At 32.4% G+C, this 17,911-nt stretch overlaps 1 protein-coding gene across 4 annotated transcripts; it reads left to right on the top strand.

The window, feature by feature from the left end:
* Positions 1-9,015: 9,015 nt before the first annotated feature.
* LOC145333510 (uncharacterized) lies at positions 9,016-17,804 on the top strand. 4 transcript variants are annotated; one of them, XM_080178667.1, is made up of 9 exons: positions 9,016-10,026; positions 10,517-10,621; positions 11,803-11,909; positions 12,750-12,794; positions 13,462-13,639; positions 14,691-14,803; positions 15,229-15,643; positions 15,953-16,109; positions 16,439-17,804. In XM_080178667.1, exons 1-9 carry the CDS (start codon positions 9,472-9,474, stop codon positions 16,588-16,590), a joined length of 1,827 nt encoding a protein of 608 aa, XP_080034793.1. In that variant the 5' UTR covers positions 9,016-9,471; the 3' UTR covers positions 16,591-17,804. The 4 variants fall into 4 exon arrangements, with proteins under 4 accessions (XP_080034793.1, XP_080034792.1, XP_080034795.1 ...); XM_080178666.1 differs by lacking the exon at positions 10,517-10,621 and adding an exon at positions 10,247-10,350 and having other exon boundaries at positions 9,018-10,027; XM_080178669.1 differs by lacking the exon at positions 12,750-12,794 and having other exon boundaries at positions 9,020-10,026.
* The last annotated feature ends 107 nt before the right edge of the window (positions 17,805-17,911 follow it).

Below are 17,911 nucleotides of genomic sequence, written 5' to 3' on the forward strand. Positions count from 1 at the left end.
AACATAAAAGGTGTAAAAATGAGATACTGAGCTATAGTTACAATAGAGTCATCATGTAAATAGGTTGCTGACATAGGGGTGAAAGGTTTGAAATGTCTATATTATTTGTAACGTAGCAACTCTAATGTTAAATTTTTCTCTTAAATATAGTGTTTGCTTTATATTGTTATTGATTTATGTAAACTTACAAATTTCTAAACCACATTTGTTAGCTTTTTTTCTATTCCTAAATTTTGGTTTAAATTAAAAACATTTGGATTTTATAGTATGGTATAATCAAAAGATTCGCTCCTTCTATTTAATTTACTCTACTCTAAAAACCATATGATGTTACTCAGTGGGGGGTAATAGATAGTAGCCAGATGGGGGGATAGAGTTTAACTTAAAGTCAAGAAAATAAAACATTATGATAACCCGTTTTACCCCATCCCTTATCCTCTACCCCACTTTTGCTTTCATTACAAAATTCTTCCATCCTAACTTAACAACGCTACTCAATACTGTGGCTCACCAAATTTACACATAAGGTGACGTTAACATGGGAAATACATATAATTAATTATGAAAATAATATATCCAAGTGCGTCTGTCGATAAAAAGAGAAAGACACAATAAATCATTTAGCTCTTTACTTTTAATTTTTTAAGTTTAAAAATATTGTACTCGGCTATTCCTTGGCCGATTTAGGCTTTTAATCATATCCTGGCCGAGACAAATTTAGACCGTTGACTAATCAAAAATCGGTTCAGTTAGAGGGATACCCAACGTCTCAATTTATTGCTACCAAAAGTCTTATAACTACGTTGCAATTATATAAAAACCCGTAAATTGAGTTTAATCAAAGGAGTATACTACATATTTCAATCACGCCCCCATCCCGTGATACAGCGTGGATTTAATTTGTCATCGACCAGATGGGGGAATTGTATTTTCTGGGGGAGGGGGTAGAAGGGGGGTTAATTTATTAAGCCCCCCATTTCAGATCATAAAATGGTTTTAATTTAACCCTTTTAAATGGTAAAAATGAAACCTATATTTTTTGTAATTCAACAAATATTACAAATTAAAGATAGTGCAATAGTATATATTTGATTTTGAAATCATAACGGCAGGTATTGTAAACAAATCACTGAATAAGACATTTGTTGGATAGTTCATTAAAAGCACTTTTAGATTTTGTAAATATGCCAATAAACATGGATGATATTGCTTATTACATTTACTTAGACAGAGTAATAATTTGACGAACGGACGGACCTCTCCATAGAGTAGCTGCGCTAATAATAAAGACTACATGTAACAAGATTGGTTTTTATGAAAACTTATGCCTTTCAAATTATAAAAAAGATTACTGCCCTTTTGTGTTAAAACATACAAACTCTATAAAACGACGAGAAATTATTTTTCCGAATGGCTTCCAAAGACATTTGCTGGACTAGAAATGTTCTTCAGCCAAGCTGAAAACTCATGTACGGCATACAATTTTCCCCTCAGGGCTAACAAAACTGGTTTTAATCTTATCATGTTCCATTTTATTATCTATGAGATGCCTACCCACGACCGTGGCTCAACACGTAGCGCATCCGCTCGTCGTCGGGAAGGTGATAGGTTCGAATCTCGGACCAACACCGCGTCATAACTAAAGACGTTAAAAATGGTTCCTACTGCTGCTATGTCAGATGCGCGACATAAATAGTTAGAGTAGGGGGAATGCCTTGGCCCAAAACAGGCGCAACTCGTTACCATGCAGAGTTGGGACTTCTCAGACAAAGGTCGTGTATCACAGAGAGTTGGTTGTCTGTTGGATGTTACTTAACCTAATATCCTTGGGTGTTTGGACAGAGAAGGGTGCGTAACAGTCATCCTTAGTTCTCCTGGATTGCTGGACCAGGACCTGGACAGTACATCAAGTCGATAAGGTCCTTGACTGCAATCCCGCCCGTGCGAGGTAATTGAAGGTAATCTATGAGCTGCCTACAAAACTATGCGATAAATAACTATTCCAGTGCTTTAAGCCAAAAAAATACAATGAAAACATAAAAACGAAGTCGTTTACAAGGGGTTAAAATTAAACAAAACTGAAAAGCATTTAATTTGGTATCCACATAGAACAAAGCAAGTAAAAATGGTTTAACCATCCTTTATTCTATTTTATATATATTCTAATAAAAGGGCAAATAAAATGTTAAATTGACTCAAAATTGTCAATGAGGGAGTGGACATTGGGCTGTTTATTACACTAGTCCCAAAGTCTAATAAAAAACGTTTTTATTATTCGTTGCCTTAACAACCTTGGGGACTTTTATTAAATTTTGATTGGTTGGTTCTTCACAGGGGGTAATTTTGTGTAAAATCCTTGAGATCTCTGCAAAATTGACCAAAATTTAGGACTGTCAACTGTGTAACTAAAAGACGTTTAAAATGGCTCTTTCTTTGTTTCTAGAGTATAAGTGAGAGAAATGCATTGGTATTTGTACTGGTGATATAAAATGTCTTAAATATGGTATTGAATTAAAGTTATCTACATATTTAGCTGATATAATATCGAAATAACGTTATTCTAGTTCCATTGTGACTAAAGTTTTATGTTAGTAAAATAACAAAAATTATACAAAAATAACCTATCCGTTTTTCTCTTTCTTTTCATAAAGTTGTATTATACCTTTTTATATATAATCTGAAAAGTACGCCGCTTGTTTTGGTCAAAGTAAATGTTTAAAGTAGCTAGAAAAAAACTTTTAAGTCTTTCATTTTTTGTATGCATCTATAAAATATTGTATAAAAAGAGGGGTAGGGGTGGGGGATGGGTTATCATCCTTCCAAGGCGTTACCTTAAAGGGTTAGAAAGTGATTTAGAGAATATAAACTAAGCGGGAGGGATGGGATCTACTCAATGGTATCAGGGATTATTCCGATGAACCCAATAGGTCCAGTGGTTTAGTATATGCGCCATTATACATAGACATCCTCTGTAAGTGTATTTTGAGTATACTTTCATTAAAAAACTTTGCTTCTACCATTAAGAGAGGACAGACTTCCGATTAATTTTACACATTTTAGATTGAATTTTCATCTAGCTGTTATCTACAGGAATCGATATATTATTTCTTGGATGTTGCACCAGATTTTCATGTACTCTGATACAGTAGTACTCGCAGCTGGCTAAAATATCGATATCATCCTTTACCCCATCCCCTCGCCTCCTACTGGATGAACGAACTGACCAATGAATGAGTTCCATGTTAGCAACCTATATTGACGACAATTTATCCACGTATCCTACATCCATTTCTGGAGGATAAATACCAATTTAGGAAATATACCTTGTACTAGTTTTATTTTTCTTTCTAAATTTATTTTCATTGATTTCGACATTTATATAAGAATTAATGATAAGAGCTATCCTTTACGGACGTACGGACTGTCCCTAATCATAGAAAAGCTTCGCTTTAAAAAATGTTTTGTTTAAACTTTAAGTACATTTATATATGCAATTTTACAGTCACAGTCTGATGATTTAAGTAGCGCAGCTACTTTATGATACAATTTGTCCGTTCGTCCAGCTTTAAAAAAACATTAGATCAAAGATTAGATTTTAATCTACATATGTAGTAACCGTTGTTGTTTGCATATGAGATTGAGATTTTCTTGTGAGAATCATAATGTAAATATATTGTTTATAGTGCCTATAAAAAATGACGTCATACAATACAAATGACCAATTATAGGCCAATACACAGACTAGATTACCAATGGCAGGCCAGTATACATTTTAATTGACCAACTGAAAACCAGTATGACGCCTTTTTATACAGGCACTATAGAAAGCAATTCTGTAACTACTTTATTTCTTTGACTTTTAGTCTTTTTTATTTATTAGCTTAGCTACTAATGGATGTTGCAATCCTTGTTTTAAAAAGAGTACTAATGTCTTGAATTTATAGAGGTTAAAGTGTAGTTCTTAGCATTTCATAACTAACTCTTATCAAAATCACTTATAAGTTATAAGTACATTTCTTTTGTCACTTTTTGAGGCTTCTATAAGTATGATAATAGCTTTAAACCACGTTAGGAAAAGTAGGAAGATTCCCTGAAAATCAGAACCCAATTTGAAAACTAGTTGATAGATTTTTACTTACGATGGACGGACGGACAAACATCATTCTTCTTTTAATCATAGATAAGAAAAATACTAAATTTGATACTTAAAAAATGATATTCGTCTGTTCATTAAGATGTCTAAACGGCTTTGTATACTGTATAGGCCCCTTGTATTTTGCCTCCCCCCTGGATCTTAACCATATGCAGTGCAGTGTATTAAAAATTTAAACCCCAAAAAACATAGTTTACCTACTTATATTTTCAAAAATGTTGAATGTATGTTGTTTAATCTTTAACTTATAAACAGGGGCGGTCCGTCTCATCAACAATTATTCAACAATTCTTGGAAAATCACGAAACCTACCCTGGTAATCGTCAGCTGATATAGCAAAAAGAAAGGTGCAACTATGTCTATAATGCACTATTGTTCATTTCAGATAGTATAAATCATAAGCTATCACCAAACCTCGTTAGCTTCTGAAGTTCTGCTTCTTAAATCAAAACAAAGATTTCTTACTAAAGAATTTAGAATTAGGGAGATTTAAAAAATATTCTAAAATACTTCCTGAAATTAAAATCTTTACATTTTTTTCTTATTCAAGATATTTGTAACTGTTTACAAACAAAAAAAAATATTTTAAAATTTTTTTAATCAAAAGCACTTTGATCAACACCTTGATTAACCCCTTGAGGCAGGTTAAGGCAAAAGTTTCAAAACGATTCAATAACTAAATAATATCTCACTTTATGAATCTATAAAAAATTAAATAGGACAAATCCAACCCAATACTCACAGCATCTTGGATCTTTACAAAAAAAATAAAAATTCGAACTTATGCCTAAAGCTTAAAATTAAATTCATTGTTCATTACTTATCAAACAAGGATGACAACATCTATGGGAACAAAGCTCTGAAACGATAGGACAAATGGACATTAACACTTGTAGAATGTCAGAACTGGATAATCAGAATTTAAATGTATAAGAGACGAAGCAAAATTGTTAGTAAATTTGTTGAAAAACTGCTTATTACAGGATAATGTTTATGGACATACTCACATTTCTAGGATTTGATTATAGAGTTCCTTCGCTTAAAATATTGTACTTTGTTGTCCTAGAAATCAGTATACCAAATCAATAGGATATTTAGATCACATAAAAATTTGTTATTAAAAAGTAAAAAAAATCAACATAATGTTTAAAATGGACATACAGACATTCTGGTAACGATTATAGAGTTGCTACGCTTTCTAAATTGTCCCTAACTACTACAGGAATCACATGCAAAGTTTTAAAACAATAGGACAATTCTAACATGCCGCCCCTTTGATCGTTTTTTGTTTTTTGTTTTACATTAATGGTAGGGAAAGGGGGGACTCTGTGCTCTACAAGGCACTTTGGAGGAAATTACCCATATTTTAAATGATTAAAAAAGTTTGTAAGTTGTAATATTCGGAGGAGATTAGAAGTTTTTAGGTTTGATTATTGCAGTACTTATTAAATCATGATTTCAGGGAAGCTTTTTTATTTTAGATTCCTATTTCGCCACTTTCCTCCAACGTGTTTAGCCATTAGATACAAGAAGTTGCTAAGAAAGGCAAAATTAAACTACAACAAATATTGTAAAATGTATGATTGTGAAAATACATAGCTATGTAGTTCCGAATTTTATTGCTAGGTGTCGTAAAAACCTTTTTTGAGTTTAAATTTGTATATGAGATAAATATTTAAACAATCTTAAATATTTTTCAAAGTATTACAGCTATTCACTCTTTAGGATTTATAATATATTTATTCACTATTCAACATATAATTTACGAGTAGTTTATGATTTAGATAAAATACTTTAAAGTTGTAAAAAGGCATTTTTTTCTGCTCATACATCTTCAAACTGAACGGGCAGATAAACTCTGACAATCCTTTTAGCACGGCTTTTAGTAAACAAAGCAAAAAGTGCTAAATTAATGCTTTAGTTTCTTATCAAATTCTGCCAAAAGTTGCTTTATCTCATCATCAAGTTAAAACTGAAAATCTAAGAAATCAACTCTAAAGCATTGTTTGCCAGAATAGCCTTCCCTTGTCCCTGCTTATAAACAAGAATGATAACATACATAAGTAGCAAAGCAAAATAATCAATGGCTGGGCAAACGAACAATGTGAGTTGTAGAGCAGATATTCAGTGGTTAAAATAAAAGAGAGAAAGATAGTAACATAAATTCACGAAACCTTGTATACTTTTTTAGCATAAATGGTAGTCCTACGGACTAAGTAAATTCTATACTTGATGCACATTGGTTTAGGGATTATTCTTGAAATTTATCCATCTCCGGATCACAGAGTAGCTTCGCTACTAAAAGTATGGGTATGTAAAAATATTTGGTTACCCTAATCCGAATTCCGAAATATGATTTCTAGCTGCCTAACTTTCAAGCCTATATGTATATGTATGCATATATGTATCAGGGCTTTGGTATTTAAAAGTTTTAAAATAAGTAGTAGTTAGTAAAAGAATAGATGAGCTATGTTTTTAATGTGATCTTATATCTGAGCTAAAACCTACCCTTGTGTAAAGCTTTTCTGAAATCCGGACTAATCAATCATTAGGACAGAAAAAACCTTATAGATGGCAGAACATTTGATAATTATCAATAAGTAATCTACCAAAATAAGTTGGTAAGCAGTTATTGTCAATGAAACCCAATAATTTAACTATATTTGATTAAATATGCCCTGGAGCGTAGAAATAGAATGCCCATGTATTATCATCATACATGGTAAACTATCACTTCCACCTAAATTATCATTTCTTAAATTATTGTCCAGTATGTCCTCAAAACCGAAAAATATCCGGTGGATTAGAACCTGTTCTTAGCCATTCTGAAAAATCATGTATAGCATCGGATTACAAACAACTTTCCACGATTATTAAATAAAAATCATAAAGTTGATAACAGTTTTGTTAGCCCCGGCCTTTTGCCACTTAGGAGCTGATAAAACGAGTTTGAATATTAAATTTTTTTTTTAAATCCACGTAAAGCTGTCTATAATACGAAAAAATTCCTTAAAAAATCAGCATGTTACGTCATAAAACGAGGGATTTTCCATCTCTTTTTTAGGGGTTTTCTTTACCACTTCTCCTTATTTTTATGACGCCATTGAGTTACTTTCTTCTTCTTCATACGATGCGATAAATAACTATTCTGTTTTTTTAGGATAATTTGGTCATGACACTTTTGCGGTAGTTAGGCCACACCATACTATATAGCTTGGATTATGCCTACCTTATACTTGTTTACAACCCCCCCCCCCCCTCATGTGGGATGATAACCCCCCCTTCTTTGAAAAACAATGTTCAAAAGAAAACATACACACATACATACATCTAAAAGAAGAGAGAGTAATATTTTATACAGGAGCTACTCTATAACAAAACTATTATATTGCCCCTAGCTTCTAGGGAAAGCGGGAGAGGTCATGAAAATAGACTAAAGCCATATCAAAACATTTATAAAGCTTTCCTTAAAACTATAACCCATTCGGACCAGCAGTTTCAGAGACATTAAGCTTCAAACAAAAAAACCTACTTCTTTATTATATAATCGGTGGTTTGTCGTACGCAATTCATCATTATTGCTTTTTTCTTTATGATATGCTAGATTAAAAGTACTGCGCTAATTATGGAAATAATTGTCTTTTTTTGCATTTAAATACGTTTATTGTTTAAAAAAAAAAAAAAAACCACATCTCTAAAGTTAATAAGGTAAAAAAAGTAGTTGTTTGATACCAATAAAGCATTAAAAAGTAATAAAATAACCTTTAACAGTTAGGGAGTTGAATCCATTTTTATAGAAGCAGAAATATAATCTATGATTATGGTTTGGACCCTCTAAAACTGTAATCTACCTTTCCACTTTCCCCTCTCTTGATGAAGATATCTTCAACGCCGATACAATTTTTGAAATGTAAGATTCTAATTTCCCCTCTCTTGGTGAAGATATCTTCAACGCCGATATGATTTTCTAAATGTAAGATTCCACTTTCCCCTCTCTTGGTGAAGATATCTTCAACGCCGATACGATTTTTGAAATTTAAGATTCCACTTTTGCCTCTCTTGGTGAAGATATCTTCAACAAGAGAGACAAAAGTGGAATCTTATATTTCAAAAATCGTATCGGCGTTGAAGATATCTTCACCAAGAGAGGGGAAAGTGGAAGGGTAGATTACAGTTTTAGAGGGTCCAAACCATAATCATAGATTATATTTCTGCTTCTATAAAAATGGATTCAACTCCCTAACTGTTTAAGTTTGATTATAAGCCCCAAAAATTTAGCACAAATACATTATTATTGTAATGTAAAAGGGGGTGGGAGAGAGATAATAACAGGAAAAGGAGAAAGAAATGTGTATAACATGCGGGAGAGAGAGAGTGAGAGAAATCCGGGAAACGGCGTGCCAGTACAACCCACCCACACACGGCACTTGCAGCGAGCAAAGACCGGTCTATCTTCCTGTTTCCTCACTTTGTAACCTTCCCCTTTGTAGCAGAGCACACAAACTCCAACCCCCATTACATTCCGTTCCTTTTATTGTTTTGCGTGAGGGGGGACGCGCGCAGTTACACCCCAAATACAGAAGAAATAACGACGAATGAAAACAGAGATGAAAAATGTAGACGGCCCCTCTCAAATGTAACTCTTAGAATTGTAAAAATGGGACGGGGGGTGGATGGGTGGAGAGGGCGGATTCGCAGGCAGTGTAGCAGTAAGAGGGAAGGCAAGTAAATATGAATTGAGGCTAGAGGAAAAGTAGATATACATTTCTATATGCACACACACACACACACACATAAAAACACAAAATAAATCGTGGGGGGAAGGTGGGAGAGTGGATGTTATACAATTTTGGGGAAGGAAAAATAGCTTCTTTTCCTTTCTGAGAATTTGTATTGTCTGTTTGTGTTTGTGCGACTCTTTAAGCTGAGTGCTGAATGTGTGGGGTTCGAGTTAGAGATCTCAGTTGGCATCGCACACCATTAGGAACACAAAATTACAATCACACACACAAATAATTCTGTGTATGTGTGTGTGTGTGTGGTGAATATAGAGAAAAGAGAGTGTGTGTGTGTGCCTTTTTATTTTGCATTATAGTGATACTTCTCTTGCAAGACACACATATAAATTTATATATATATAGATATATAATTAGACATTGATAACAAACAAACCATTATTTGTGTTCATTCCTTATGTCCACAATACAAAAACATTATTGATAATCAATATAACGTAGTATAACGGCCAGCCGCCTGCAAAACGGCCGCCGTTTTTCTACTGTAGTAATTAGTGTATATTTTTCAATATACATAAAGGAATGATAGACAGATCTCTCGCCCCCCAGTCAAGCGCACTTAACATGGAAGCAATATTGCAAAACGGCGGCGGCGGTTTTAAAGACTACCACCGGTCAAGCAACGGAAACGGTAGCCCTTCGCCGTTAGGCATGCAGACAAACGGCGGAAGCAGCCATAACGTGAGCGGCAGACACTCTCCGCCGCTGAAGCGCAGCAACAATAATAGTTCACCCGTTTCTTCCCCACCCTCATCACCGCCGAGAGGATCTCCGTTGTTCGGCTCCGCCGGTAATCCACCGCCGTTCCCGCCCTCACTGGCCTCCGGCCTGCCTGCCGGACTGCCGCCTGGAGTATTCCTCCCGCCAAACTACCTCGCCGCACACCATCGTGCCCCCGAGTATCTCAGCCTGTCGGCGATGGCTGGCGACGTCAGCGGCCATCCGTACAGCCGTTCTCCCAGCTATAACATGGTCAGCCCCAACGATCCAACAGCAAACGCCTGCAAAATTGTGGATTTTCATGGCGAAAAGATTGCCAGCTTTAATATCCATGGAAAAACAATGCTCTGCTTGCCACAGGAAAATATTTTCATATCATTTTTATAAAATATACAATTATAGAGTAGCTGTGCTACTAAATTAGTAAAAATTAAATAGTGCTGTATAGAAAATAATATTTTTATACAATTTATACAATTAAATAAAAAAATGCTAAAATTCATATCTTAATAAAATATCAAAATCTTTATGTTTTGTATAAATGATATGAAAATATTTAATTCTATTGACAAAAATTAGGCATTTGAGCTGTTTTTGAAGAATCTAGTTGGTGGCCTACATACCGTTTATACAAAGTGTAAAAGACTTGATATTCATCCCTTAGTTTGTAATGTTGAACAGGTAGACAGTTTATTGCAAATTTTTTCATTTTTTGCATATGCAAAAAAAATTTGTTTTATCCCAAGTTAAAATTATGTTATAGGCATATTTTTACTTAAGATAAACCTTATTTTTTTAAATGCTTAATTTTCTTTTAAAAACATTAAAAGGATATGACAATTTTTACCAGGCTTTTGATATATTTTTAAAACTGCTAGTCGGGGGCATGCACACAGTTTATTCCAAGTGTAAAACACTAAACCTTCATCCAATTGTTTGTAATACAGAACAGGTAGGCTAAATAAAAATTAGTCATATTTTTTTCATTTTAAATTTTTAACCAAAAAAATATTATTTAAAAGGTTATTTATACCCTAAAAAATTGACTTTGGTTAAAGTATTTAGTCTTTTTCATTTTGGCATGGTAGATTTTATAAATCTTAATGACGAAAATATTTTATGGGTATTTAAAACAAATGTTTTTTTCGAGTCTGTCAAAATTGTTAATTTTGAGTTATATAAGTTGGGTGAATTTATGTAGTATAACTATGAGTGATTTTAATGATATGAAAATATGAAACAAAAATAGGCATTTGAAGTATTTTTGAAGCATTATGTCGGCGGACTATTTACAGTTTATGCCAAATGTAAAAGGCTAGATATTCACCCCATTTCTTGTTGTGTAGAACAGGTTCGAATCTTTGCTTTTTCAACAACAAAAAATATGATATGAAAATAGTAAATGTCCAGGGGTATGAAATGTTTTTAAGACACCATGTAGGAGGGCCACATACCATTTATGCCAAATGTAAAAGGCTAAATATACATCCCCTAGTTTGTAACATAGAACAGGTGAAATTTTAAAAAAATTACAACAAAATTAAAGATTTTAAATTTGCATTTCATGGGTTACAACTGATTATACAATTATATATTTACATATTTTTTTTGCTTGAGTTGATTTAAATTAGTGTATCTTTGAAATTTCATAAGTTTGTTACATAATCGTCCTATAATACATCAGATTACCCCCCTCAAATAAAAATTTGAACTATTTAAAATCAATGAGTCTACGCGACTATTGAATTTAAAACCAAAAAACTTCAAATCTATTAGTACAAAAAAAAATTTAATTCAGAATTTAAAAGAAAAGGATATTAGATAATATCTTTAAATCAAGTTAAAATTTAATATTTAAAATTCTAGATAATAAAATCTTTCTTTTAAATTTGATCTAAATTTGATTTTTGATATAAATTTTTATTTATAAATATTTTATTAGATGGACGTCCAAGCTTTTTATTTTGAGGGGGGTAAAATGAGTGGTCATAAATGTTTCAGGGTTGTAATCTAATATATATTTTCATATTTTTTTGGGGGTTACATGCGGATACATAATTATTTTTTTTGGAGGGGGATTAAACACCCCTTTAACCTACATGATTTTATATATATGACAATTTTATTTTTAAGGTTCGTGTTCTACGCGGTTTGGGAGCTATACAGCCTGGAGTCAATAGATGCAAACTCATAGGGGACACAGATTTTGAGGAACTTATGAAGGATTGTAATACTTCTAGGTAATCCATTTTCTATTTTTTGTATTTCTTTCGATTTTGGATATTGAACTCGATAAAAAACGGACCATGGAAAGAAAACGAAGTAGCGGGTTTTGTCGTATTTTCACAGTAGTTTTCTAATTTTAGCCCTGTGGGGAGCTCAAAGCCTGCGGGGCCTATTTCCTTTCTCTGGAGCGATCATTAACAGTTACCTAACTTAACCTATATTAACATATAAAAAGCTACTGTGAAAATACGGCGAAACCCGCTACTTTATTTTCTTTCCATGATCCAAAAAAACTTTCCTCCTTCATTCTAGCAAATAAGTTCTTATACAGATTTACAAATACATATATGCTGAAAATTATATCATGAAAAATGCATTAAAACACTTCATTGTGCCTTAATAATGATTATTGTTTCTTTTTTAGTAAATAGTCATGTTTTTTTTCTTATGTCGCTCCATTATAAATGATAATATCAAAATAATAAAAAAGATATTGATCAATTTCAAGAATTAATTTTCTATTAATAAAAATATTACGTAGGTAATTTCTATAGAAAATTTAAAATTCTAATGATATCATCTTTATATTTATAAATATTTAAATTATTATGTAAAATGCTAGGCTTGATCTGCTCTTTGATACAAACAATTATTTTTTTCATAAAAAAGGTTAAAATTTTGAAAGAGAAATATTAGTTTTAAAAATAAAAAACTTTTGGTGAAGTTTTACTTCAAAAAAGCTTTAATTTCTGGAATTAGGAATTGAATTAACAAACTTTAATTTTTAAAATATTTCTGCTTCCAAAATTTTACAATTTTTTCTCACCGTGTCTGAAATTTTGTTTATTTTTTAGTATCAATGGCAGATCAGGCTTATCAAGACTTTCATTTCAAAACAGGTTTTAATTTTTTTTCACTTCTAAATAGTCTAAGTCACAAAATTTTTATGAAAAAAACCTACATATAGCATTTAAAAACTACAACCTTTTAAGCTCTTAAGCTTTCTAAAAAAATTTGCTGATTCTTTAGCTTTACAAAGTGTCTAAAAAATCAGCAATGTGACGTCATAAAAATGAGGGATTATTTATCTCTTTTTTAGGGGTTTTCTTTCCCACTTCTCCTCTCATTCCTAAATTTTATAACGTCACATTGCTGATTTTCAGACACTTTTTAAAGGTTTTTTTAAAGAAATAATACTAAACATAGCGTTATGAAAGAGAAATATACCATAAATTTTTAGTTTTAACCTAAAAAATGTAATAAGCATGACCTAAAAAAATCTATTTGTGACATATGCTATCTCAACTATTAGAATTACTAAAAAAAAACTTACATCACATATTGATAACATTATTGTTACTTAACATAAACAATATTTAGAGTAAAAATGATAAAATTTAGATGATATTGATTGAAATAATGCACTTTAAAAAATATCTGAATAATATCTCTTTATTCTATTAATTTTTTAAGAAGATGTAATTTATTTTTTAATGGATTATTTTTAAAATCCTGTATTAAATTTAAGATTTTGACAGCTTGCATTAAAAATGATTTTTTTTTCAGGCCGGGTCGACCGCCAAAGCGCATGACCCCCATAACTACCTTTGCCTCAATGCCTCCCCACCACGGAGGAGACATATTCAACTCCATTCCCCGCTCCATCCCCTTTCCCCCGCCACCCCCCTCTTCCAGAGACATTCCCCCCTTCAACCCCTTCATGTCACTTTCCAGTCAAAGTCAGGTAAGAATTAATTATTAAAGGAACTATTGGAACAATGGATATATTATTACTTGGATGTTGCACAAGATTTTCAACTACTGTGATATAGTAATGCTCGCAGCTGGTTAAAATAATGATACCCCCCCCCCATCCCTCCTTTATCAGATCCCCTTCCCATCTGGTTGAATGAACTAACCAATAAATGATGTAGATATTTTCTCCTGTCAATATATCCAATTAATTCAATAGACAATTGATGACGAAGCCCATTTTGTTCCGAATTTGTATCACTTTTGAAAAGTGCGACTCCTGTTACGTCATATTTTTCTTTCCCGAAAAACGGGAAGGGGGGAAGAAAATCTCTTCAAAAGAGATGGGGAAAACCCCCTTTTCTCTCATCTCTTTTTTCTTCCCTCCTTCCCTTTTTTTTCTTTCCCCCTTCCCTTTTTCGGGAATGAAAAATATGACGTAACTGGAGTCGCACTTTTCAAAAGTGATACAAATTCGGAACAAAATGGGCTTCGTCCAATTGATAAATAAAAAATTCCAATTATGATAAACAAAATTAACCTTTCTGTAGATTGAAATTAAATGGGGTAGAAAGATGGATATTGACACTAAATAATATAAAATATAAAAACTAGTATATTTCTAAACAATGATTTTGATAAGAATATTTTATCGCATGATTTTTATTATGTCTGTAGAAATTTATAATTATGAATATCTGTCTGGCTGGGTTTATTAAACAAATTTTTATACTTTTTATGTGAAGTTACTCTATAAATAAGGCCTCTTAAGGGATCTAAAGGGATAAGGCCAATACATTGATGTACATCCCCAATGATAAATCTAACCCTTCTGTAGATTACAATTTAGTGGTTGAACCGTTTTGACTCTCAACTTAATAAACTAACAAATCAAAATTCATTATAAGATCCCAAAGTTGTTAAGCAAACGAATAAGAAATTTTCATATAAAACATTGGGGACTAGTGTAGTAAAAAGCCCAATGTCCCCTCCTTTCCTGATTAACAGAGATATGGTACTTTAAGAAAATTACTTTTCTTCAGGCACATCAGTTAGCAGCCCAGAGTTTGTTGGGGCGCGGTCCCCTCTCCGCCCCTCCCCTACTACAAGGAGATATGCTGGAAAAATATGGTCACATGCTTCGTCATCTACAGGGGTAAGTTGTTTTATCTTATTTGTCAGGGATATTAAGGGATAAGACGATGGATGATAGATTGATGTACTTCTCCGATGATTCAGATTATTGGATTTAAGTTTTGACACTGCTTGTTTGAACCAACCAATCATGATTTTATAAAAGTTGGAAGCCAAAACTTTGGATACCTTTATGATTCTATTATTAAATAATGCGTTGCTCTATAAAGATAAAGAATAAAAAATAAGGTATTGTTCCATTTATTAATAATTAAAATTGTTTAACTTTGAAAAGATTAGTTTTTACGAAAAACTAAGGAAAATATTTATTTTCCAAGAAATTTGATAAATATGAATAGCTTTTGATAATTCATACGTAAAACGTTTTATATTATGTCGGGGCATTCTCATTATGTCTGTCAGTCTGTAATTCTTAATCTTATTCAGATTGAAAAACGACGAAGATTCTATTGCGCGTTCTCCCTCGCCCCTCGGTGCGCACCCCCGCAACGGAGGAGACACAACTCCACCCACATCCCCACGATCTCCCGCCCTCAACCTGTCCTACCCCTCAGCAGAGAGCAAGGATCGGCGGGAGCGCGACAGCAAAGACTCCCACTCGCCTCACAACGATACCGACGCCGAAATGTTGGAGGACGATATCAGCGAGTCGAGCGTGGACGTGGAACGGCGGGATCAGCGCCGCTCATCGCTCAGCACCGCCAGCCACCAGCAGCGCCTTATTGCGGATAAGATTAGCGAGGCCATGGACGCGGCGGGACGGCGGAATGAAGACGGCGGTTTGGCTGCCAATGGCGGACAGAATCCGCAGAATTTTATCCAACTTATGAGCCATATTCAGGTATAGAATTTCTTTTTCCAACCTAAACTTTTCGTGATTAAAACAAATGTATCGCATGGTTTAATAGAAATTGTCTTAAAGTCCAAACAAAGAATAAATATATTTCTATTGTACTTTTTAAGAGCTAAATTTAGAATTTGTTTTTAGGGGTATACAAACCCCCTTTAAATTAAAATTGGGAAGCCATGCCTTCTTCTTTTTTTACCCCCTCGAGGTTTTCATCCTATAGCAAAACCATCTTCACGACACTATTTCTTAAAACAACATTATAGATATTATAATCCCATTAATTCCAAACTTTTTGTTCAGGATTTAGTAAAGACTGCAATGACAAATGCCAAAGATACTCCTGCTGATGTTGATAAAGAGGAGGATGATTGTGTAGTAAAAAAAGTTTCAACTAATAATGATAATGAATCTCTTGACGATCTCAAGAAACAAGTCACTGAGGCACAAAAATTAACAGGTGAATAGTTTTTTCTTCTTTTTATCCATTTTTCAATTCATTTTCTCTCTTTAATCTAAAGGGATAAGACAATGGCTGATAAATCGATGTAAATCCCATGATAATACACAAAATTACCTTTTCTGTAGATTACAATTAGTAGTTGAAACTTTTGGACATTCAACCTATTAAAACAACCAATCAAATTCAAAAAAGTGTTAAGCCAACGAATAGGAAAATTTTGGGGACTAGTATAATAAACAGCCGAATATCCCCTACCTCCCTGATATTTATACAGTTTTAAAAACTATATAAAAAAATTAAAGTAAAATATATTTCTTTTTTTTCAGACCTTTACCTACGCAGATTTAAGAAGGAGAAACGGTTACGACGTCGCATCCAGGATCAGCTAGAAATGGAATCCATGAAAAAAGCAAAATTGGAGGAGGCGTTAAGCGCCGTCTCATACCAAACCTATATTCAACTGAAAGATGAAAGTTAAGTTGATTAGCAGCTATGATATTTAGGAGAACTGGTATAGGTCAGTGGAGGATAGAATAATCTTCCTCCAAAAAACTGGAGGTAGGATTATATTATCATCTATTATCCTAGCCCTGTTTCTTAAATTTTATTATAAAAAAACTTTATTACTAGAAGACAATTTATAACGTGTCAGGGATGAAGGTATAAGTCTTTTAATCCCAGTGAAATAGGGAAAAATTATGTAAAAAAAAGTTAAAGTACCTATTCTGACTTATAGAGCTATTTTAAGAATATCTAATTATAAAAAAATGTAATACCATTTAATGATAATTTTTACCTTTAAATTTAACCAAATATCATTGTCACTGAATGGAGATTAATCTAAAAATTACAATGGACAGTCCTTTTGCTTAAGAATAATCAAGTGCCAGTAAAAATTTGTTTTCATACAGTCCTACTCCAAGTGCTATAATAGTTTTCAGGTGGATTCTTAAAAAAATCCTAACTTCTTTTTTTGTACAATTTAATTTAAATTTTTAAAAATGGTTTAAAATTATAGAATGGTTTGTAAAGTAATGTTTATAATAACAAACTACATAGAAAATTTAAAAAGAATAAGTTTGATTGGGAATAAGTTTTTTTTAAGTATCCACCTTTGGTATTTTTATGATACCTTTTCATACAATTTAAGATATATAAAAAAGATAGACAGACATCAAGGATAGAAAGTATTAGGTGTCTAAAAAATATATTTTTTCCCAAATTGCAGTTTCCCAAAAGATAGGAAGTATGCAGTAATGTGTATTTACACATTGTTTTCATACAGGCCTTAAACATAATGTTTTTATTCGATGCCTAATACTTTATCTATCTGAATTTTAAAAAATTCCCGATTCCCACCTCTGTTTTGTGTATTTGTTGCCAAAAAAATGTGTTATTTTATTTCAGATAAATTAAACTATAAATTTGAGATTAATTTTTTTTAAATTTAAAATTATTTTTTCTCAATCTTTCATTGTAAATGCCATATTATTTAAGAATATTATAGAATTTTAATTTAAAAATTTTAGAATCTTGATATGTTTTAAGTAAAATAAAATGCCTTTTTTTCTGTTAAAGGCAAATTTTATTATTATAATTTTTATGTTATACTCTGTGATTTTTCTCATTTATATGAAATATGTTTTTTTCTGATAATGTATTCAGTTATATAAATACAAAAGTGATTTAAAATTGTTTCTTTTTTTATTAGCGGAGAAACTCTATAGTTCTAAATGATCATCCGTCCGTCCGTCTGTAACGTTTATGGTTTAACATGATTATTGTGTTTTAGTTTTAGG

Source organism: Acartia tonsa, chromosome 12 (genome assembly GCF_053477335.1).
Source record: "Acartia tonsa isolate MP-2025a chromosome 12, ASM5347733v1, whole genome shotgun sequence".
NCBI classification, from domain to species: Eukaryota; Metazoa; Arthropoda; class Copepoda; order Calanoida; family Acartiidae; genus Acartia; species Acartia tonsa.